General features: G+C 43.9%; 1 protein-coding gene across 2 annotated transcripts in view; it reads right to left on the bottom strand.

Moving 5' to 3' along the window:
- Positions 1-24,477, bottom strand: part of LOC110535737 (disabled homolog 2-interacting protein) — a 112,109-nt gene continuing 87,632 nt past the window's right edge. For both annotated transcript variants that reach the window (XM_036935525.1, XM_021620953.2), the window contains 13 exons: positions 16,733-16,886; positions 15,960-16,058; positions 15,281-15,835; positions 10,457-10,601; positions 9,472-9,616; positions 9,017-9,253; positions 8,651-8,852; positions 8,183-8,379; positions 7,093-7,996; positions 5,246-5,398; positions 2,290-2,492; positions 1,233-1,320; positions 1-784 (listed from right to left, as the gene is read on the bottom strand). In XM_036935525.1, coding sequence (XP_036791420.1) covers positions 617-784; positions 1,233-1,320; positions 2,290-2,492; positions 5,246-5,398; positions 7,093-7,996; positions 8,183-8,379; positions 8,651-8,852; positions 9,017-9,253; positions 9,472-9,616; positions 10,457-10,601; positions 15,281-15,835; positions 15,960-16,058; positions 16,733-16,886 — 3,250 coding nt within the window. In that variant the 3' untranslated portion in view covers positions 1-616. The remainder of the gene's footprint in view (positions 785-1,232; positions 1,321-2,289; positions 2,493-5,245; positions 5,399-7,092; positions 7,997-8,182; positions 8,380-8,650; positions 8,853-9,016; positions 9,254-9,471; positions 9,617-10,456; positions 10,602-15,280; positions 15,836-15,959; positions 16,059-16,732; positions 16,887-24,477) is intronic.

Below are 24,477 nucleotides of genomic sequence, written 5' to 3'. Positions count from 1 at the left end.
TGGGAGAACTTGCACAATTGGTGGCTGACTAAATACTTTTTTGCCCCACTGTATACACTTGTGTTGTACTGTTGCCAGAAGAAACGGGATGAGTAAGTTAGTACTGTATACTGTAGGTCAGAGGGACATGTCGGGTACAAGCTCTAAAAATGTGTAGGATCCATAAAGGAGCATCCTCTTTTAGCAACCCGTGCTATTTCAACACGGTGACTGAAACTTATACGCAAACGCGTATGTGAGAAATTTGGAAACATTCGGAAGCTTATAAATGGTTCAAATCACTTCAAAACTGGCTCTTTCCCAAGATAACAGTGCAACCTATTCCCATCTTATTTGTTACAATGTTGTTTCATGTACGGGGATAGAGAGTTTGGGATGTCATGCAGCCAGGTGTCGTTATAACTTTCTCTAAAGTCAATCTGATTAATTCCTTTATGTTGTTCAGCAACAGCTTCAGTCAGTCTACTCCTCATGTCATCATGACCTCATCCATTGAAAATAATGGATTTGTTCAGTATGAACATGTTTCTCCAGAGAGTGACTGGGTGTGGCCATATTCTCGTCTCTCCCTTAGTCCAAAGTGTTATTGAGTTGGGCGAGGCCCTCTCCCCCATCCCTAGCAGTTGCTGCTGTTCCTGAACTCTCCGTTCTCAGTGATCTGGAGTTTGCTGGGGTTGGTGGGGGAGATGCCGTTGCGCGTCTGCATGCTGTAGCGCTCCTTCAGCTGGGTCAGAGCACTCATCAGGCGGGTGTTGGCCGAGTCCAGAGAGGCGATGCGTTTCTCCTGCAGAGTGAGGAGGAAGGGGGAGGGAGGAAGAAGGACCGAGGGACGAAGCGGAGGGTTAGTATTGTTACACATCCTCACACAATCCAATGAATCCTTCAGCATATTGCTGATAAACTGTAGCTCCTCAGGAGACCAACAGGACCTAATTGAAACAAGTAGCCGTTATTGTGAACTGAAAGGGAATGTTTCTCAAGAACAGAGACATATTGTCCACATACAGTCCAGAGTGTACTTGTCGCAGAAATTTGCAGGGAGCTAGACTTTCATTTTCAATCTGAGGTCGTTGACATTTTCTTAACACCAGAGGGCGCCGTCCTCTTCAAGACCTTAGACTGACAGAGTAAAGCTGTGTATACAGTATTTCAGTAAATACAGTATATTCACAGTTGCGGAAATGTAATTGCTGATACAGCCAACAAATCTCTCCTATACACCAAGCGCTCACCTGGGCTTCAATGATCTTCTGTTTTGAGTCCACTATCGATTGCATATCCGAATGATCTTTCTTCAGTTCCTCCTCAACAGACATCAGCCTGAAACAGTAACACATGTATGTTTGTACTGGTGGCTGGTGAAAGCTGGAGTTGTTGACCGATTGGTCTTTTATTATAGTGATGTTAAAAATATTACATTTAACTTTGACGCATAGCACTGACAAAACAACAAATAAGACATTAAAAATAGCTGGTACAAAATGTACACAAAACCAGGACTAAATTACATAGTTCATAGTGTGTAAGTGTAGGCAGAGGACAGTGGAGGCTGGTGAAGGAAGGGAGGCTCATTGCGGTGGCTGGAAACGTTCCATTTATTCCATTACAGCTAGAGCTGGCACAATTACTGTATAACCGTGAAACCGATGGTTATGGATAAATACCGTCCCAAAAATAATTTGATAAAAAAAAGTCTGGTCAATTACCGCCATCAGACTGTTTAATAGTCACCACTAGCCGGCCAGTACCCTGAATTTTAGTCACTGTTACTAGCCGGCTACCACCTGGTACTCAACCCGGCACCTTAGAGACTACTGTCCTACGTACATAGTCATTGAACACTGGTCACTTGAATAATGTTTGCAGACTGTACTGTTTAACCCACTTCATATGTATATACTGTATTCTAGTCAAGGCTCATCCTATATAACTACTGCTGTACACACCTTTTCTATCCACACTGTCCACACCATCATATACATATATATTTATACTCCGGACACTGTCATTGCATATTTCTATATTTCTTAATTCCTTTCTTGATTTTTTTTAGGGGGATTTGCGTATATTGTTTTGTACTGTTAGGTACTACTGCACTGTTGGCACTAGGAGCATAAGCATTAAGATACACCCCAATCAAAATCAGCAAAATATGTTGAAGCAACCAATACAATATCATTCAAAAGTCTATTACCGTCACCCTAATTACAGCCAATACAACAAGCCAATAAACCTGTCCTCCGATTTCAAGTGACACCAGCCTCCAGTGGTAGGTAGAGGACTCCCCACCTGGTGATGATGCTCTTCATCTGGAGCTCCTTGTCGTCCTGCTGCCGGCGCAGGCGCTCCTCTGTGTCCTCCAGGCGGGCCTGGTACTCCAGCAGCATCGTCTGGGTCTGCTCGTCCTGGCCCTTCAGGTGACACTCATACTCCTCCAGCTTCTTGGCTGACAGACGCAGCTTTTCCTGCAGGATGGCGATCTCCTGCTGGTACTGGACACAGGACAGAGTCGGCCGTGGCGAGTCAGTGACCGTACACACACACCTGTGCACGTACGTGCATGCCCAAACTTACGCGAACACACCTGTTATTTTCAAAGCTGCACCCATTTAGTGGGCTTTGACCCCGTTTGTGGTTCTGTTCGGTGTGCTCCTGTTTTTCTTGTAATATAATGACATAATATAAACTGGGTGGTTCGACCCCTGAATGCTGATTGGCTGACAGGTATATCAGAATGTACACCACGGATATAGCACCTCATTTATTTTTTACTACTATATTTTCATTGGTAACCACTTTATAATAGCAATAAGGCACCTCGGGGGTTTGTGATATATGGCCAATATACCACACGTCTAAGGGCTGTGTCCAGGCACTCCGTGTTGCGTTATGCATAAGAACAGCCCTTAGCTGTGGTATATTGGCCCATTATCCTCACGTTGCAAGTGCCATTCCCTACCTACTGAGCTACAGAGGGCCACTGTACTCAACTGCTGACAGAAGAGTGGTATTACCATCCACCCTTGTCTGTGGACTAACAAGTGTATGCTAATGAAAGTCTGTGGATGACAATTCAGGTTCACAATCAAGTCACACTAAAAGCATTGTATTTGGGACAAATCATTCACTAAACCCTAAACTTCAACTAAATCTTGTAATAAATAATGTGGAAATTGAGCAAGTTGAGGAGACTAAACGGTTTGGAGTAACCCTAGATTGTAAACTGTCATGGTCAAAACATATTGATACAACAGTAGTTAGGATGTGGAGAAGTCTGTCCATAATAAAGCGCTGCTCTGCATCAACAGCACTATCAACAAGGCAGGTCCCACAGGCCCTAGTTTTGTCACACCTGGACCACTGTTCAGTCGTGTGATCAGGTGCCACAAAAATGGATTTTGAAAATTGCAATTGGCTCAGAACAGGGCAGCACGGCTGACCAATGTATGTACACAGAGAGCTAACATTAATAATATGCATGTACATCTCTCGTGGTACCAAGTGGAGAATGGAATGGACTTCATCACTACTTGTTTTTGTAAGAAGTGTTGACATGCTGAATGCACCGAGCTGTCTGTTTAAACTACTAGCACACAGCTCTGACACCCATGCATACTCTACAGGACATGCCACCAGAGGTCTTTTCACAGTCCCCAAGTCCAGAACAGACTATGGGAGGCGCACAGTACTACATAGAGCCATGACTACATGAAACTCTATTCCACATCAAGTAACTCATGCCAGCAGTAAAATTAGATTAAAAAAAAGACAAAAATACACCTTATGGAACAGCGGGGACCGTGAAGCAACACAAACATAGACACATGCATACAAACACACAATAACATACACACATATACACATTAGATTTTGTGTTATAGATATGTGGTAGTAGAGGGCACGCGGTTAATATGTTGTGAAATCTATTATGAATGTATTTAAAATGTATAACTGCCTTAATTTTGATGCCTTTGCAGCAGCTAATGGGGATGCATAATAAATACAAACACAGCTCCTAGTCATGCTGTGAAAAACAGACTGGGTTCAAATGCAGGATCCTGCAAAGCTTTTGGGTACATTTCTGCTGTCGCCAGGACGTTTTGCAAGCAAGTGAATCCAAAACAAATATAAAATAATACATCCCGCAGCAGTAAACAAGCTGCACGATCAACATCTTAAGTCAAATGGGATTTAAAATGTAGGGGTTTTACGTCCAACTTTGAATGACATTCCAGACACTGCCCTTGCTTAAGGTACTTGGCTACATAAAAAACCGTACAGTACACTGAACTGGGTCTAAAACCAGAATGACGCCCAATTTTTCAAATATTCTACTTTAGCAATTTAGTACTACATTCCTGTCTTTTTTTAATACAAACCTATTAAAGTGCCCTTCAACTAACGATTTTATAAAAGGGGATTTATTGGTAGTAAATGACCAACATAACAAACAGCGGTTTGATTCGTAAGAATCACCCCTATCGCTTTAAAAGGACAGTGATTGGTTCTCCCTTTGGCAGGCCTAACATCTTTAAATAATCACTAAAACACCTCTTGAAAAGAAAAGTTGAAAACCATCTAGGAGTTGAAAACTATTCATTTGTGTATGTGTGTGATGAAAATGTGTCAAGTGTCTTTGGCTTATAAGTGTGCGCGAGTGCAATATGTTGCTGGTGTATAATTCATTGGAGAAGCTGGGAGAATTGGCAGAGGGAGGGCACACTCTTGCCTTGTCACCACGGTGTCTTTTGAGATATGGCCTCTCTGGAGCTGCAGTACGAGCCGTTCAGCCTGACCCCCTCTGTCTGCCTACATCTAAACAACGTCAGAATAGAAGCTAATTGAACGCGTATGCAAAACTATAAATACACGACCAGTATATATCAGGGGGCATCTCTCCGCACGCACAGAATCATTTTCCATACTACTTAAGCAGCATTTACCCTTCAATATTCACGTGAATTCAAATCATGGACAGGCCTGCTAGTAGGGAGAGACACAATGCCTTTGCTATGCCTTTGCTTTTGGTTCCTCAACACATTCACTTCCGTGTTGGCAATCAACAACAACCCTCGAATCACGTAGTAATTGCTCCCGTTCATCTTTTATGACTTCCTGCTCCTCCTCTGAGGTAATAAAGATGACGTCTGTAAGTGGCTGTGCTCAACAATATGGTGATGTGATGTGGGTGCTGTAGCAGGTGCCAGGTTTTTTACATTTTTAGTAGAGGCTAGACGTTTGTTACCTTTTCGGTTTGAGTGAGCTCCTCTTTGCTTCGAAGGTCTTCCCTGTGCTTGGTATCTGGGTCAACTCCCTCGTGGTCTAAATACTGCACATTCATATTCAACAGCCAGGCAGCAGTGCGGTCCAGAGCATTGGGGTTCACAGGGGAGGGGGCCTGGTGGGAACGAACACGCATACACATCACGCACACACAAAGTCTTCTGGTAAGTCATGGAGAAGAAGCGCAGCAGGGTAAATGACTGCTGCACGATGACGATCACACGCTATAATGAGAAGCCAGTGTCTACAGAGGAGTAGAGGAGAGTCAGTGTCTACAGAGGAGTAGAGGAGAGCCAGTGTCTACAGAGGAGTAGAGGAGAGCTAGTGTCTACAGAGGAGTAGAAGAGAGCCAGTGTCTACAGAGGAGTAGAGGAGAGTCAGTGTCTACAGAGGAGTAGAGGAGAGCCAGTGTCTACAGAGGAGTAGAGGAGAGCCAGTGTCTACAGAGGAGTAGAAGAGAGCCAGTGTCTACAGAGGAGTAGAGGAGAGTCAGTGTCTACAGAGGAGTAGAGGAGAGCCAGTGTCTACAGAGGAGTAGAGGAGAGCCAGTGTCTACAGAGGAGTAGAGGAGAGCCAGTGTCTACAGAGGAGTAGAGGAGAGCCAGGGTCTACAGAGGAGTAGAGGAGAGCCAGTGTCTACAGAGGAGTAGAGGAAAGTCAGTGTCTACAGAGGAGTAGAGGAGAGCCAGTGTCTACAGAGGAGTAGAGGAGAGCCAGTGTCTACAGAGGAGTAGAGGAGAGCCAGTGTCTTCAGCTAGGAGGATTTAGAGGAACAACTGATCATTTTGCATTGTCCATCTGGCATTGTCTTTGTCAAGGTTATTACAGAATCATGAGAGCTTGGTCTCACGTCTCTAAAAACTTGATAAAGAAGATTTGAATCATTGATTTGTTTAAAAGCAAAATGGTTTCTTTAGTCTGTATGTTAAACCAGTCTTTTCACCTGCCCCCATTCTCGTATAACCCCTTCTACTCTGATTGAGACTGCCACACACACCCACAGAGATCGAGCCCAAAATAGAGTAGGACACTTGTTTTGTTTTAATCGTAAATATTACCAATGGGGTGGGGGTGCAGTTGAGTTTAGATGACAAATGCTTGATCATTTTATAACGAGGATTTATTCAGACCACGTGCAAAAATGATTTAGTGGAGCAGAACAGGCATTTAATAACCACTCCGGTGTCCACAGTCACACAATTAATTCTGCTTGTCTAGTCTGTTAGCAGGCTCCAGCGCTGAGGCCTGTAGGGTAATGCCTGTGGCTCACTGCCCTGGGTGATTTGCTATTGGCTCAGCAAGGCTGAGTGTTATGATAGCTTATTGAGGCCAGTTGGGCTCTCCATACATACCCTCTCCACCCACCACTGTGACTGTGAGCTGGATACGTCCACTGAGGTCATTATCCTGCCTGGCTCATCCCTCTAGGCCACAGATGAAGTTTGGCTGTGTGTATTTTTCTGTAGTTCTGCCATTGGTTATTCCTCATCAGAATCTTAATATCTCTCTAGCCAGAGTTTGGATTTATACTCGTGCTGCAGGTAGGAAATAAGATTCTGATGAGGAATAACTCTCCATAACCAATGGGTGAAGTCCAGAATAATACGCACAGCCAGGCCCATTAGCGTTGCTAGCCAAACTTCAGTACATGCAATCCAAACTCTGGCTCGATAGATATTAAGTAGTTAGTCAACCAAGAGCTTATCTCTAATAAAAGTAAGCAGACAGTGGCTGTCCAGGATAATAGTGAGACCCCACACAGCCCCCCCCTCCTCACACACACACATAGACGTGACATGCTCTACTCACTTTATGCAGGGTGTGCTGCTTGGTCTCAGGACTGTCCCCTTTGGATGAGGACGACTGCTGTCTCAACCGGGTGCCGCCACTGGGCCCCCAGTCGGGAGATGATGACATCATGCTGCCGCTGGAGGGCCGCGGCCCAGGGTAGGCCGTCTGGAGCATGTGTGGCGGCGTCCTGCCCCTGGTGACGGGCGGAGGGGGCTGGTCTATCCTGCGCTGGGGACCGGAGCTGTTCTGCCTCTGGGGTTCCATGAGGGACAGCTGGCGGCGGGTCGTGAACTCCCCTGAGCGCCGCGCAAACTCCTCACTGCTGCTGCCTCCCCCGCTCCCGACTGCAACCCCCTGGGTGAGGAATACGCCCTGGTGCTTGGGGGCATCCTCTGTGTTGTTGCCCTGAGAGCTGTGAGAGCTGTGGCCCTCAGAGCCTGAATCGGCCAGGGGACCCCGCGGGGACATGGTCATGCCCGTGGCCATCTGGTAAACGGGGTTCTGGAATGAAAGCGGGGCCAGGAGCTGGGAGGGCCTCCCTGGACCTAGGGTGCTGCTCTCTGTGCTAGGGTTGGTGGGGGTCTGAACCATTCTCCTGAGGGTGGGTCCGGGGATAATGCCCTGAGGGGTGCGGGCGGCCCAGCCCCCCGGCCCAGGGGCGACGGGGGACTGGCATTCATTGAGGAGCATGTCGCTGGGGGAGGCAGGGCGGGGGACAGGGGTACTCTCCGGGCTGCGGCTATCTTGCAGGTCCACCATTGATAGACTCTTGCTGCCGTTGGGGAGCTGCACCTCAGCCTCGTTGGCCTCCGAGTAGCTGGAGCTTCTGGCTGGAGACTGCTGGATGCCAGAGTTCCTCGTCACAAAGAATAGGTCCTTGTTCTCTGGGGTTGGCGACGGTAGCCTCGTAAAATCAACCAACCTGCACCAAGACAACATTGAAAAATTAGATACATTTTGTTTTGACCCGGAGACACTGTAAAGATAATGTCCTTGTGGTTTCCAAAGAACTGTTAAAAAAAATTAAATCAACATCTATTAAAATAAATATTGAAATGCTGTAATCCCCAGATCTCTGTAGGTTGTGTGTCATACGAAGCACTAATACCCAGAAAGCTCGCTGTCCATGACCATCTTGTGGATAGGCAGGCCGGTGGAGAGGCTGCAGCCTGCCAGGGGGAGGGGAAGGGGGGGGGAGCCCATACGCTCTGTGGGCGTAGACACCTGGACACCAGACGGGTTGGTCAGTGCTGAGTTCACGTCCCGCAGGATACGTGCCAGTGGACCCAGCTTAGAGGCTGTGCTCTGCAGGGACACAAAATAATAATGTCAAGTATAGTTCTTTACAATTTCTCCCATGAACTTCCTATGAATTCATTATTTAGTAACATGTCTTTTCACATATAACATCTACATGGTGACAATAGAATGCTGTCCTAGCAAAATGTGCATCTTTATGTCAAGCCCATTGAAAAGGACTGATTTCCGGTAGCTCTGCTTGCGGAAAGTAGCGAGTTGCCATTAGAGAGGTTGCCATTAGAGAGTAAATCAAAGTAGTGCGGTGTAATCCTGGTACCTGGTCCAGCTGAGAGACTGCCTCGGCCAGCAGGGAGTGCAGGGTGGAGAGCTCGCGGCCCAGGTCGATGTAACCCTCGAACCCTGCCGTGTTGGAGATGGTCTCTGGGTTGGAGATCTCCAGCAGGAAGCGCTGCATGTTGGTCCACTCGTGCTCCAGGAAGTGGTTCATAAAGGACATGTACTCCTCCTTGTTACCAAACCTGGACAGACAAAGAAACAAACACCAAAACAGGGGGGAAATTATGCTATTTTCATCAGATAAACACATATACACATATACAAGTATATTTTCATGGTTGCGCACACGTACGCACGCACACACACTTGTTCACACGCAATCGCAAACACACACACCCGCACTTACTTGGTGAAGTTGGCGAGGTTCTGTGTGACCTTGGCGATGAGGGTGAGGGTTCGCGCGGTGCGGTCGTCTGGGTACTCCTGCATCAGGTTGAAAAGCGACGGGGACATGACGGCCGGACACAGGAAGCGCAGGAACAGGGAGGCGCTGATAAGACGCTCGCTGATGTCCGGCCGGCCCCGACTGCTGCACTCCTGCCTCCACGAGGCAAACACCTCTTTCAGCTCCCGTGGAAAAACACTGGTAGAGAAGGAAATATTACCTCTAAATAAAATACCTTCCTTCCATGAATGCAGTACCACCATGTTGTTTTTGACTTGACCTTTTGCACAATTCACGCTTTCATTATTGATTCGATAATTGTGAAAGCCCTGAAAGATGGACACTTGATAGTAGAGTATGAGGGCTAATGCTAGCTAATTGCATTGCATTGGCGGGGGGGGGGGGGTTGTATTTACCGGTAGGAGTCGATGATCTTGCAGAAGGCCAGTTCACAGCACATCTTCAGGTTGCTCTGGTGCTCAGGGAGGTCTCCCGAGGAACACTTCCCCGGGTCCACCTCACAGTTCTCGTCTGATTCGTACAGGGCTTTGATGAACTCGCCTAGAAGAGGGAGGGAGGGAGGGCGCACAGCACACAGGCCTGGTATCAGCACTATGTCTAGGACTACAATCTACAGTACATATAGGCTTACAGTTACGGAGTGGTTTTTAATGGAAAAATAAATTCAATTCAGATTCAATTTCTTTTGGCACTAAAATCCCTCCATATAGAGTACAGTTCTGCTAGTTGGAACACACGAATGCCATGCACACTGATAGAAATCCCACTTATTGTACTTAGAAAAAAACAAATAGCAGCAGCAGTTGACTGTTCATGGACCACTGGATCATTATAAAGTGGTGAGTTGAATATCCTGTGGCCCATGACAAAACGTGCAAAAAAATGATATTTGTACATGGCCATAGGCATCAGATCAGAGATTTAAAATCACAGGTTTCTTACTTCTCGCCGCCCACGCAAATAGATTGAGGAATCATTTTCTCTGCAGAAGTGATCGTCTTTCACCAACGTCTTAAGTTGTGTTGATAGACGACCAAAGAAAGAGGCCAGAGTTCTCCGACAGGCTTCTTCTATACCTTTTTCATACATTCATACTTTCAAATCGGGCCAGTCAACCTTCAAGGACAGGCCGCCTTTCTGAATCATTCAACACGGCTTCATACAAAGTCACTCTTACAGAAAAACTATGAATTATTGATCTGAATAGAATTGAAGATCTACTGTGTCTGGAGAGATACTAGCCTGGACGTATGATACTTAATGTACAACCCATAGGCCTATTTCCACGCGTTCATGGCTCCTTCGCTCTCGACTAAAAGCATTTCTCGCTCTACTGTCATGGCAGCACTCGCTCGTTTAGGGTGTGTGGGTGTTACTTACCTAGTGCGTCCTGCAGGTACTTCTGCCCCACCAGTTTGAGGTACTCCTCGATGGCTTTGGTGGCCAGCGTGTTCTCCCTGAAGATCAGGTGTTCGTTCTCCCCACAGCGATCCACTTCTGACATCATCAGGTCCGTCAGGAAGTCCTGAAAGAAAAATGGAACGGTAAGGCAGTGTTCCAACACTTTGAAAATCCTTCCTTCCTGTTATCTCACCCCATTGAATAGATGACAGCAATGGATCCCACCACATAGCTTTCACAAACCCCGTCATGTCATCATAACAATTTCTCCCAAGGAAGGGAGGAAGACAGTATGCATTTGGAAAAGCATCGGAACAGGGCACCGGTGTCACCTCGTCCCATGTTCACCTCCAAGAACTTGCCCGACACAACATTGACAACACGGTGAGCAGTGAAAGGCTGATCAGCGCCGTATCATGGAACAAGGCAACCAGCACCACTGCTTTACCAAGGTGTGTTATGATCAAATCAAATTGTATTTCTTATATGCGCCGAATACAACAGGTGTAGGTAGACCTTACAGTGAAATGCTTACTTAACCAACAACGCAGTTACGTATTGACTAAAATAAACTGAAGTAAAAAAAAATATATATATATTAAATAAGAAAAGTAACAAATGTGGTAGTGATCTCTGTAGACAAGTCCTGTGAAGAGACTTACTGTAGATTGGCTCATTTGCTGGCAATACACGCTATCAACGTGATCTGAAATGCAGCATGTGTACAGTCTTCTACATAAATAAATAACAGTGTACTACTATTGCTGCACAGCCCAGGCCTGATGTTGAGCCTGATATATACTGAAAGCAGTGGGTTTGGAGAGAGAGAGTCAGTCGCAGGCAGCTCAGACAAAAGTGATGACTCACTCTTACTCTCTTATCGATTCTGGTCTAATGGATCAAGTGGTTCATCCCCCCCCCCTCCCACCTACAGTCACTCTCGGGCTGCGTCTTTCTTAGCCGGTCACACTCGCTCTCCATGAGCTCCTGTTATCTGCTCCAGCTCTGTCTGACTGCAGTCACTTCTATGGGAGGCCTGTGGGGGTAGTCTAGCGCTAGGCTATGCATGCTAATGAGGTGTCAAAGGGAACGTGCTGTCGTCATCTTAAAGTCTGCACCAGAGAGAGGTAGACATTTCAGCTACTGCATATGCACAGTATGTAGCTACTGTGTCAGCCAAATGTAGGATAGATACCTGAATGCTCCTCGTCAACACATCTGCTGTCCCCCTGGCTCACACAAGCCGTGAACCCCGTGCCAGATCATTCAACCATTACGCTCTCTGGAGGATGCAGAGGATTATGACTGTATGATGTGCTGTATATCCTGTGCAGGGCAGGCTGCATGGCAGGACATGAGTCAGAGCACTACCTGCTTGTGTGTTGAATGAGGATTTAAGGGCTTAATACAGCACCCCTCTTAGCCCTCATCACTGATGATGACGCTCATCCGTGGTTGATGTGGATGAGCAGCAAGCCCAACTCGGCGCTGGCTCGGCTCGGCTGACAAACAGACAGTCACAGCATATCAGCCACACACACACACTATGCTATACCCGTCTCACACTACTGTGATGAGCCATGCCAACATGTGAAAAGGGTTTTGCTGTCCCTACTTCTACAGTACCCTCAGACAGAACTGGAGAACGGCACAACACAGTTTGCACACTAACAGACTATACGAGGTGGGTTTGTAAATAGATCACATTGAGCAATATTGAGACATATTTTAGATCTCTGAGAAGTTAAGCTAATTGATTGCACTCAAATTGTCCATTTTAACTCATAGGATTCATATAATATTCAATATAGTACCCAACTTCTTTCTACCAATGATTGAGAGATGAGGAATCCCCCAAAAATGTAAAAAGCCACTCACGACCCACCACACCAAATTCACCAGTATACAGTATCAGTTGACTATGTCTAACAAGTAGTATGGAGTTGCAGCTTGGATTATTGCTTCTTCATACTATGCAATGAATTCCCAGTGAATTTGGTTGTGTTTTTTCCCCCTGTTCAGAGAAATTAGCAATTGAAGTATGGTGGATGATGTTACAGGCTTTGCTTTTTCTATGCAAAGGTTGGACGTTACCACATTAGCATGTGGGACGCACCGATTGGTATCAACTCGTTAGTCAGTATGTGTTACACATGTGCTGGATTGTCATCTTGTTAGTGGGAAGGTGTTTCACCTGTGCAGGCCCAGGTGATATTTAAGAATGGCTGGCCCATTGGCTCCAGTTGTCTTGAGAGATGTGGAGGGTTAACACATTTAGTTGGCTCTCCCTATTTGAGTTAAAAAATAAAATAAACACTCCTTTATCTGATCTTCCCTGTTTTCATATTGCTTCCCATCTTTAAATTTGGTGTGGGTTTAAATTTTGTTTGCCTGTTCTTGACCAAATTTAGTGGGCACTCATGGAGGGTGTATTTTATGTTCCAGTTGCTGTTGCTAGTCAACTTTCAGTGGACATCCACGAGGGTCTGTAAATAACTCCTCCTAAAACCCCATCTGTTTAGCGACAATGTTTGGTTTTCTTACTGGGGAACGTAACAAAATAAAGTTGCAGGAAGGCTAATCTTAGCTGTTTCTAACAACAGAAACCATTTCAGACCCAATCTGAGAAGGTGGGTGTCAATCCTCTTTCTTGCGCTTTTTGAGGTGGAACAACCCTTTTAAAAAAAAAAAGAAATTGAAGTCGATAGCCACAGTCATTTCAATCAAATTAAAGAGATCCATTTGGCGAGAGAACGCCTCTAGATTAGGAGAGACTTCTTTGAAAGTGTAGATTCATGGACCTCTATCTATCCATCTATTGGATTAGGGCAGGCTAAACAGTGAACTGAAATGAGAGGGAGGGGGTGTGAGCCACTACGGGGCAGTGGATAAATGCAAAACGAGGCAAAGTCCCAATTGTTTCCCAGAGCAGAAAGTAGGCTAACATTAGAGAAAGGTTGTTTAAAACGAAGCTCCATCGCCCTGGTGCTGTTTCTACTACTACAAGCTGCTGTAGGGCATGGATATTCTTACAGTGCTGTTACACAAGCAGGTGCAATGTTTGAGGGTCAAAGTCTAAAAAGACTTTTCTGTGCTGAAACAGCTATCCTCAATGACGACCGATGACCTTGTGCACCAGAACACACACACACACTAGCGTTATTAGCGTTCTGCCTCACTGCGTGGTTTTACCGCAGGAGCTGGAGAGTGGGTGGAGCAAAGCAGGAATTAATGAGGACGACAAAGCTAATTATCACAGGGGGCTGACACCGCTTTCCTCCCTGGGAATGGTGAGCGAGAAGACAGCACAGTGGCCGTGTAACACAACCACATTCATATGAGATACAGCATTGATTGCTGCTAGATCACGTTCATGTGGCTCCTGCAGTGGTGGAAAAAATACACAATTGTCATACTTGAGTAGAAGTAAAGATAACGTAACAGAAAATGACTCAAGTAAAAGTGAAAGTCACCCAGTAAAACACTACTTGAGTAAAAGTCTAAAAGTATTTGATTTTAAATATACTTACGTATCAAAAGTAAAAGTACAAGTATAAATAATTTCAAATATCTTATATTAGGCAAACCAGAAGAAACCAGTTTTTATTTTATTTTGGATAGTCAGGGGCACACTCCAACACTCAGACATGATTTACAAATGAAGCATTTGTGTTTAGTGAGTCTGCCAAATCAGATGGCAGTAGGGATGAGCAGGGATAATCTCTTGATAAATATGTGAATTGCACCATTTTCCTGTCCTGTTAAGCATTCCAAATATAACTAGTACTTTTGGGTGCCAGGGAAAATGTATGATGTAAAAAAGTACATTATTTTCTTTAGGAATGCAGTGAAGTAAAAGTTGACAAAAATATAAAGTACAGATACCCCCAAAAAACGACTTACTTTAAAGTATTTGTACTTAAGTACTTTACACCACTGCTGAGAAGTGAAACACTTCTCCAGGCGTGGTGAGATTTTATGGTCTGCACATTGTGCAATAAAGATGGAATGTGGATAAAGACCGAATTTGAGCATGATGACCTCTCTCTCTTTCTCTCTCCATAGTAAGGGAGATTTTGTTGTGTGGAGGTCGGCCAGATTTCTCAATTCCATACAGTGGATCAATGTTACTGTTTCAAAAACATCAAAACAACAATCCTGTTTTAGCCATGTCAGTCAGTGTACGCAAGTCCTCTCTCAGCTAGTCCTCATTAGAAAGTACTAGTCCTCAGTCCCCCAATCACACACTCTAAGCAGGGGTGGATTCAGTTATTTTTCCACAGCATGTGAAGGCTGGGTCACATCCATTAGGGAACACAATGGAAAACGTTGTAAAGCGTTTTTCAATGGAAAACTAAAATGAGCCAGGTAGTCCGTTCATGTTTCTGTTTGTTTACTTCCGTTTGAACTCCTCATGAACATGACCCTGCTCCCAACCCAAACAGGAAGCATTCACATTCTTCCTGGAGACTGTTTACGGTAAGCATGGTGAAGGAGGACTCCCAAAGACTAGGGTAAGTTACAAAGCCCCTGGTGAAAAACGAGGCTCACTGGACCTTTAAACCCCTTTACCTTATACAGCTACTGTGTGCAATATGCAGCTGAGATTATGTTGATTGTTGCTTATTTGAGACAACTGTATCACTGATTGTGATTTATCAAAGGTTTCACAGCTGTGATGAGTACAATACGATTTTTTGGCAAATATCAATTTGATCTAGGTCGTGTTTATTGTTGACATTTGGCAACGTGACTATTTTGGAAGTGCGTAGAACACAGCCTCTGGAGAGTAGGGTGCCTTACCTTAGCCTTGCCGGTGCTCTGTAGGATATGCACCAGGGCACTGGCCATCTCCTCCTTGTTCTTCACACTGAGGCCAGGCTCCATGATGGAGCACATCAGCATGTAGTTATTGGTAATGTACTCAGCGAACTCCTTATAGGACTCCATAGGCAGGATGCTCACGCTCTGGTACCGCGACTTCAGCCGAATCATAGGTCCGGGAGTTTTCCCTTTGCTCGGGTTGGGCGTGCTCACAGAGTACCACTTCTCCACGAACTGGCGTCCCGTGACGGCGCCGGTGGGAATGATGACCAGGCCCACATAGCTGTTCTTGTCCTTCTTTTTCTTTTTATCAGTCTCCTTGTACAGGTGGACGGTGACACTTTTGATGGCGGGTAAGTTGTTGAACTCAAAGTGCTCTCCCCAGAACACATTGTCTGTCTTGAGTTTGCAGGTAGTCCGTGCGTAAAGCGTGTCGTCCAGACACAACTCACAGAAGTACCTTTTCTTGGCTGGAAGGTCCTTGGCCTCAATAATCCACAATTTCAGCAGGTTCTCCACACGCCGACTGTTGTCCTGTGAAAAACATCAAACATGTGCAACTTCAAACAACAACATTTTCATGGGTGTTCTGTGCTCATGGGTTCTACTGTATTGCTCTTTCCTTCCACAGAGGGCCCATTACTTGTATAGGGTTTACCTTGTTTGGATTTACAGCTCTCCTTAAGTTCTCCATCCATTTGTCCCTCTCGGCGGATGACCGACATGAAAAGCATTTTGTTCCAGTGGAAGTGGTTACCTGTGAAGTATTGCAGACAATTAAGCCCTTCCCTTTATGAAAAAGACCCATATGAAAGCAGGGTTGGGTATCACACACACACACACTTCAGCTGGGCTACAGGGTCTGTGCACAGTGCACACTGATACAATGCATACTGAACACTGAGCCTGGACAGCCATTGAAATCCTCTTGCACTTGTCCACGAGAGAAACGCTTGTCCACTCGGTCACAGGGCCATGGTCTGTCCAGCTGGCAGCGTGCTTTAGCATAATAGGCAGTAAATCCTTGTGAATTGGGCCCTCTCGGAGCTCACCTCTCTGAGCAAATCCAGAGAGCAGGAGCATGGAGATGCCAACAGATGGGCCAGACAGACACACATGCCACTACCAGGCAGGAAGAGGGGAAGGGAGACCCTCCTGGCAGTGGGGACGCTCCCTAGCAGATGCCCAGCCACACACTCACACTACCCAAAGGCACTGGCTGCTTGACAGACATTGAGGGACCCGCCCACCTTTTATTACGCATGTTTTCAGATTAAGGTAATGACGACGAAAATAAAGAGATTAGACACCATGCATTTTATACAGTGCTTCAGGATCCTAAAAGACGCTATTAAAAAGAGTCCGCAGTTAGCGAGCCTTGAGCTGTGGCAGTCATGAGAGGCAGTGGTGGCGCTGGTGGGAGGGGCTCACCTCGAAGCAGTAGTCCTGGCCCAGGATGCTGCTGTGCACCGGTTTGATCAACACCTCGTCCTCCATGCTGAGATCCAAAGCTTCTACTGCACTGCTGGGGCTGAACAACGACTCATGAGACCGTGATTCCTTCAGCCTAGGCATTAGATGGGATCTGGGGGAGAAGAGGAAGAGACGCGGTCAGTCATTCACACAAATACAACATCTCAACATAGGCAACAGTCAGCTATGTCCCACACTGAGGGAAGAGGGCTGGGGAAGGCATGTGTTCCAATAACAGACTAGTGTTGCGGGTACACCCTGTCGGATGCCACTGGCTCTGGCCCTACGGGGTTGGCATGACTGAGATCTCCATTATTTCCCAGCTGGTAGCTCTCCTGCTTGGATGAGCTTTTGATGGTCTGGCAGGTGAGGACGCTGCTCCAATAATGCTTTATAGGGCCTCTGGCAAACAGCAGAGCACAGCTGCAGAGACAAGGAGGTGGCAATCTGACTCGTCACTCAGTCACTAGGCAGGGAAGACTACCATCATGGCCATTAGAGGTCAACAGCAATAACAAAATTCAAGTGATATCAATTGAGATCGTGAAAGACGACAAGAAACTCGTACCGCCCACAGTAACATATGATAGCTGATACAGACATTCGTGCAACCAAGTGACTAAGTGTTCATTTTAGTGTTATTGGTTCAATATTTTAGTTGTATGAGAAAAACATGGCATCCGTAAAACAAGTATCACAACCTTCAATCCTCAACTCGATTTATTGACCGAAAAAGACAAAAATACAATTTTAAGGGGAATGGAAACACTAGGCTATAGAACGCCAGCTATCTGTGACTCGCCATATTGGCATTGTTGCATCACCGGCAAGTTGTCACAGATAATATAGACAGAAGAAATGTTTGCTTCTACAGTGTATGCTCTTCTTTCTGTTGTTCCATAAGTGGTGTTGGTTAACTCCTGCACATTACAATTCATTTCTAGGTAGGTAAGCAGGGAAATTAAGCACCTGCTGAGCGGCAAAAGGAGAGATATGCGCTTACTCATCGCTCCCCTGGCTCTTCATTGGCTGCATGAATTAAACATGGCTGTACTTCCTGCCTCGGGGATGAGTCAGGAAAAGTCCTCGGGCGGGGAGTGAGTCGTCACATTCTCTAGCTCAGCTCATTAGTATGGTGGCAGGGACACAGTGAGGAGCTGTGAGAATTACAGAGAGATACCTGGCAGAGCTGAGGAGGTCCAACTAAATGAAACCTCCCTCTCTGAGAAGCTAGATCTCTGGGGGAAAACTTTTTGCATGCGGGTAACATTTCAACATAGAGTCTTTGGGAAGCTGTGTGTGGATTTTGTTCTTGGTGACTGTTTAACAAAATGTGACAGTGTACAATTGTTTACAATTAGCCTTAATGAAACAAATTGTACTACAGTAATGTACTACAATCATCTTATAATGGCCTTTAAATGAAAATGGGTCTGGTTCCATAATATTAGGGCAGAGTTTCCTAAATCCAGTCTTCGAGTACGTCCAACAGTACACATTGTTGTTGTACCACAAGTCTCTACTTGTCAATTAATCATCAAGCCCTCAATGAGTTGAATCAGGTGAGTTTGTCCTGGGCTACAACTAAAATGTGTGCTGTTGTTGGGGTTACTCGAGGACTGGACTTGGGAGCCACTGATATAGGGGATCAATGAAGTAAAAGAAATCCTCATATTTCCAGTCAATGACAAACAAGTGTCATGATCACTAGACCAAACTCCAAGGCAGTAGGCTAGCTCTGTCACTCATGCTGCAGTCTGTTAATGCACTGTGCTGACAACTCTGCTGCTTTTGAATTCACTTCCTGAGAGATTCATGAGCGTCTGATGGCTGCTATTCAACTTGCAGTCTGTGGCACAGCATTTACCCAATGATCTTATCAATGCCATTGCAGGCCGTTGGGGGCCAAGAACACAAACAGCCGAAAACAGCCAATTAAATGAGGTCAGACTATCGTTTTGTCTCGGAGACGGTGGTCTCTGAATTAACATAAAACAAACACTTCTATCTCTTACAGCACAGAATGAAAATAAATATATACGTACAGTAGCCTACTGGCAGAGTTAGATATATTTACATATAAAGGAGTAATTTATGAATAGAATACTGTATTCTAGTATTTCATGAGGTGTGTAACTATAATGCACTGCAGACAGGTCCGATTGCAATCAACAACAAAAAAACATCTTTCAAAAATGATATCCAACTCCACACTGATATTGTTAATGTTCAGAAACCCTTAAATGTTTTTTCTGAAAAGAAAAGAAAAACAATTGTAAGTAATTGTGGACAACATTCAAAGGATTAAAGGAAAACTCCACCTAAAAACGATATTTTTGTATTTGTTTCATTAGTCCATTGTTGATATAGTACAGAAATGTTTTGCATTTCAGCAATGAAGTTTAAGGTATAGAGTATAACTTTCAAAATACATAAATACAGCCGGCTGAACTTCTGTATTTTGAAAGTTATACAATACCAGTCAAAAGTTTGGACACCTGCTCATTCGTTTTTTTTAATTATTTTCTACATTGTAGAATAATAGTGAAGACATCAAAACTATATTTTTTAAAACATGGAATCATGTAGTAACCATATAAGTGCTCCTCTGTCCAGTGTCTGTGTTCTTTTGCCCATCTTAAACTTTTCTTTTTATTGGCCAGTCTAAGATATGTTTTTTTCTTTGCAACTCTGCCTAGATGGCCAGCATCCCAGAATCGCCTCTTCACTGTTGACGTTGAGACTGGTGTTTTGTGGGTACTATTTAATGAAGCTGCCAGTTGAGGACTTGTGAGGCGTCTGTTTCTTAAACTAGACACTAATGTACTTGTCCTCTTGCTCAGTTGGCCTCCCACTCCTTTTTCTATTCTGGTTAGAGCCAGTTTGCGCTGTTCTGTGAAGGGAGTAGTACACAACGTTGCACAAGATCTTCAGTTTCTTGCCAATTTCTCACATGGAATAGCCTTCATTTCTCAGAACAAGAATAGATTGACGAGTTTCAGAAGAAAGGGCTTTGTTTCTGGCCATTTTGAGCCTGTAATCAAACCCACAAATGCTGATGCTCCAGATACTCAACTAGTCTAAAGAAGGACAGTTGTATTGTTTCTTTAATCAGGACAGCTGTTTTCAGCTGTGCTAACATAATTGCAAAAGGGTTTTCTAATGATCAATTAGCCTTTTACAATTATAAACTTGGATTAGTTAAGACAACATTCCATTGGAACACAGGAGTGATGATTTCTGATAATAGGCCTCTGTACGCCTACAGTATGTAGATATTTCATTAAAAAAAAATCAGATACAGTTTCCAGCTACAATAGTCATTTACAACATTAATTATGTCTACACTGAATTTCTGATCAATTTGATGTTATTTTAATGGACAAAGTAATATGATTTCAAAAACAAGGATATTTCTAAGTGAACCCAAACTTTTGAACGGTAATCCCACACACACATACAGTGTACAGTTGAAGTCGGAAGTTAACATACACTTCGGTTGCAGTCATTAAAAAAATGTTTTTTTCAACCACTTGTCAACAAATTTCAACAAATTTCTTGTCAACAAACTATAGTTTAGGACATCTACTTTGTGCATGACACAAGTCATTTTTCCAACAATTGTTTACTGACAGATTATGTCACTTATATTTGACTGTATCACAATTCCAGTGGGTCAGAAGTTTACATACACTAAGTTGACGGTGCCTTTAAACAGCTTGGAGAATTCCAGAAAATTATGTCATGGCTTTAGAAGCTTCTGATAGTCTAATTGACATAATTTGAGTCAATTGGAGGTGTACCTGTGGATGTATTTCAAGGCCTACCTACAAACTCAGTCCTTCTTTGCATGACATCATGGGAAAATAAAAAGAAATCAGCCAAGACCCCTGAAAAAATTTGTAGACCTCCACAAGTCTGGTTCATCAATTTCCAAACGCCTGAAGGTACCACATTCATCTGTACAAACAATACTTCGGAAATATAAACACCATGGGACCACCCAGCTGTCATTACCACTCAGGAAGGAGACGCATTCTGTCTCCTAGAGATGAACGTACTTTGGTGCGAAAAGTGCAAATCAATCCCAGAAAAACAGCAGAGGACCTTGTGAAGATGCTGGAGGAAACAGGTACAAAGGTATCTATATTCACAGTAAAACGAGTCCTATAATCGACATAACCAGAAAGGCCGCTCAGCAAGGAAGAAGCCACTGCTCCAAAACCGCCATTAAAAAGCCAGACTACAGTTTGCAACTGCACATGGGGACAAAGAACATACTTTTTAGGGAAATGTTCTCTGGTCTGATGAAACAAAAATAGAACTGTTTGGCCATAATGACCATCATTATTTTAGGAAGAAAAAGGGGGATGCTTGCAAGCCGAAGAACACCATCCCAACCGTGAAGCACAGGGGTGGCAGCGCTTTACTGCAATAGGGACTGGTGCCCTTCACAAAATAGATGGCAGGATAATTATGTGGATATATTGAAGCAACATCTCAAGACATCAGTCAGGAAGTTAAAGCTTGGTCGCAAATTGGTCTTCCAAATGGACAATGACCCCGAGAATACTTCCAAAGTTGTGGCAAAATGATTTAAGGACAACAAAGTCAAGGTATTTGAGTGGCTATCACAAAGCCCTCACCTCCATCCCATAGAAAATGTGTGGACAGAACTGAAAAAGCATGTGCGAGCAAGGAGTCCAACAAACCTGACTCAGTTACACCAGCTCTGTCAGGAGGAATGGGCCAAAACTTATTGTGGGAAGCTTGTGGAAGGCTACCCAAAACGTTTGACCCAAGTTAAACAATTTGAAGGCAATGCTACCAAATACTAATTGAGTGTATATAAACTTCTGACCCACTGCGAATGTGATGAAAGAAATAAAAGCTGGAATAAATCACTAATATTATTTTGACATTTCACATTATTAAAATAAAGTTTGGATCCTAACTGACCTAAGACAGGGAATCTTTACTAGGATTAAATGTCAGGAATTGTGAAAAACTGAGTTTAAATATATTTGGCTAAGGTGTATGTAAACTTCAGACTCCAACTGTATACACACACAAAACCAGTCAAATGTTTTAGAACACTTACTCATTGTCACGTTCTGACCTTAGTTCTTTTGTTATGTCTTTGTTTTAGTATGGTCAGGGCGTGAGTTGGGTGGGTTGTCTATATTCGTTTTTCTATGATTTGGGATGACTGTGTTTGGCCTGGTATGGTTCTCAATCAGAGGCAGTTGTCAATTGTTGTCCCTGATTGAGAATCATACTTCGGTAGCCTGGTTTCACTTTTGAGTTGTGGGTGTTTGTTTTCCGTGTCAGTCTTTGGTCCACATGGTACTGTTTCGGTTGAGTTATTTCACGTTGTCGTTTATTGTTTTTGTTTCAGTGTTCACTTTTCTTATTAAAATCAAGATGAACACTTACCACGCTGCGTATTGGTCTGATCCTTGCTACTCCTCAGAAGAGGAAGAGGAAAGCCGTTACACTCATTCAAAGGTTTTTCTTTATTTTTACTATTTTCAACATTGTAGAATAATAGTGAAGACATCAAAACTATGAAATAACACATATGGAATCAAAAAGTGTTAAAATATATATTTTAAATTTGAGATTCTTCAAATAGCCAACCTTTGCCTTGATGACAATTTTGCACACTCTTGGCATTCTCTCAACCAGCTTCATGAGGTAGTCACCTGGAATGCATTTCAATTAACAGGTGTGCCTTCTTAAAAGTTAATGTGGAATTTCTTTCCTTCTTAATGTGTTTCAGCCAATCAGTTGAGTTGTGACAAGGTGGAGGGTGGGCTATACGATGGTCTTTTACCAAATAAGTCTAAGTCCATATTATGTCAAGAACAGCTAAAATAAGCAAAGAGAAACGACAGTCCATCATTACTTTAAGTCGTGGTCAGTCAATCCGGAAAATGTCAAGAACTTTGAAAGTTTCTTCAAGTGTAGTCGCAAAAACCATCAAGCGCTATGATGAAACTGGCTCTCCTAATGACCGCCATGGGAATGGAAGACCCAGAGTTACCTCTACCACAGAGAATAAGTTCATTGGAGTTACCAGCCTCTGAAATTGCAGCCCAAATAAATGCTTCAGAGTTAAATTAACAGACACATCAACTGCTCGGAGACTGTGTGAATCAGGCCTTCATGGTCAAATTTCTGCAAAGAAATCACGACTAAAGGACACCAATAAGAAGAAGAGACCTGCTGAGACCAAGAAACACGAGCAATGGACATTAGACCGGTGGAAATTTGTCCATTGGTCTGTAGTCCAAATTTGAGATTTTTGGTTCCAACCGCCGTGTCTGAGAGACGCAGAGTAGGTGAACGTATGATCTCCACATGTGTATTTCCCACCGTAAAGCATGGAGGAGGTGGTGTTATGGTGTGGGTGTGCTTTGCTGGTGATACGGTCTGATTTATTTTGAATTCAAGGTACACTTAACCAGCATGGCTTCCACAGCATTCTGCAGCGATACGCCATCCCATCTGGTTTGCGCGCAGCGGGACCACCATTTGTTTTTCAACAGGACAATGACCCAACACACCTCCAGGCTGTGTAAGGGCTATTTTACCATGAAGGGGAGTGATGGAGTGCTGCATCAGCTGACCTGGTCTCCACAATCGCCCAACCCAATTGAGATGGTTTGGAATGTGTCGAATGTGATGGAAAAGCAGTCAACAAGTGCTCAGCATGTGGGGACTGTTATAAAAGCATTCCAGGTAAAGCTGCTTGAAAGTGGGTGGCTATTTGAAGAATCTAAAATCTTAAATATTTAGATTGGTTTAACACTTTTTTGGTTACTACATGATTCCATATGTGTTATTACAATAGTTTTGATGTCTTCACTATTATTCTACAAAACTTTTGACCGGTAGTGTATATAATGTTGTGAACAAACAAACTTAGATTCTATACATTTCCATATTTTGTTATCAATCACAGGACATGTTTGGTTGCTGTAAGGGTAATAATATAAGCCAGATAGGCCTTTACATTTTATTTTCAAAAAAAAAAGAAAAAGAAATTGAATAATTGTATGTCACATACACATGTTTAGCAGATGTTATTGCGGGTGTAGCGAAATGCTTGTGTTTCTAGCTCCAACAGTGCAGTAATATCTAACAAGTAATATTTAACAACACACACAATCTAAAGTAAAGGAATGGAATTAAGAATGTATAAATACTTGGAAGAGCAATATCTAAGCGGCATAGACTAACACACAGGTAGGATAGAATACAGAATATACATACTATGAGATGTGTAATGCAAAATATGCTAACATTATTCACGGGACACTAGTCACTTTAATAAAGTAGCCAGTGATTTCAAGTCTATGTATATAGGGGGCAGCAGCCTCTAATGTGCTAGTCATGAATTCAAACTACCACATTAAATGCACAGCACAGCAATTTATGCAGTTGATTTGCTTGTCGTCATCTCTTCTACCACGTCCTCCACCATCTGTTGTGCAGTTCCAGTCGGTTTAAGTTAAAACATCAAAAGGCAATACAGGTGTAAACGGGGAAAAAAATGTAACCGATGTTGTGCCCATGATCCTATTAAATCATTATTCATCGCTGCAGCCATCTACACGTTTTTACCTCCGATATCAGATCACTTAGTGGCTTTTTGATATGGGACTGTAAATACTGGCTTCTTCCAAAATGCCTCAAAC

The sequence above is a fragment of the Oncorhynchus mykiss genome, chromosome 11 (genome assembly GCF_013265735.2).
Source record: "Oncorhynchus mykiss isolate Arlee chromosome 11, USDA_OmykA_1.1, whole genome shotgun sequence".
Classification (NCBI taxonomy): domain Eukaryota; kingdom Metazoa; phylum Chordata; class Actinopteri; order Salmoniformes; family Salmonidae; genus Oncorhynchus; species Oncorhynchus mykiss.
This window is presented reverse-complemented; position numbering and strand designations above follow the sequence as displayed.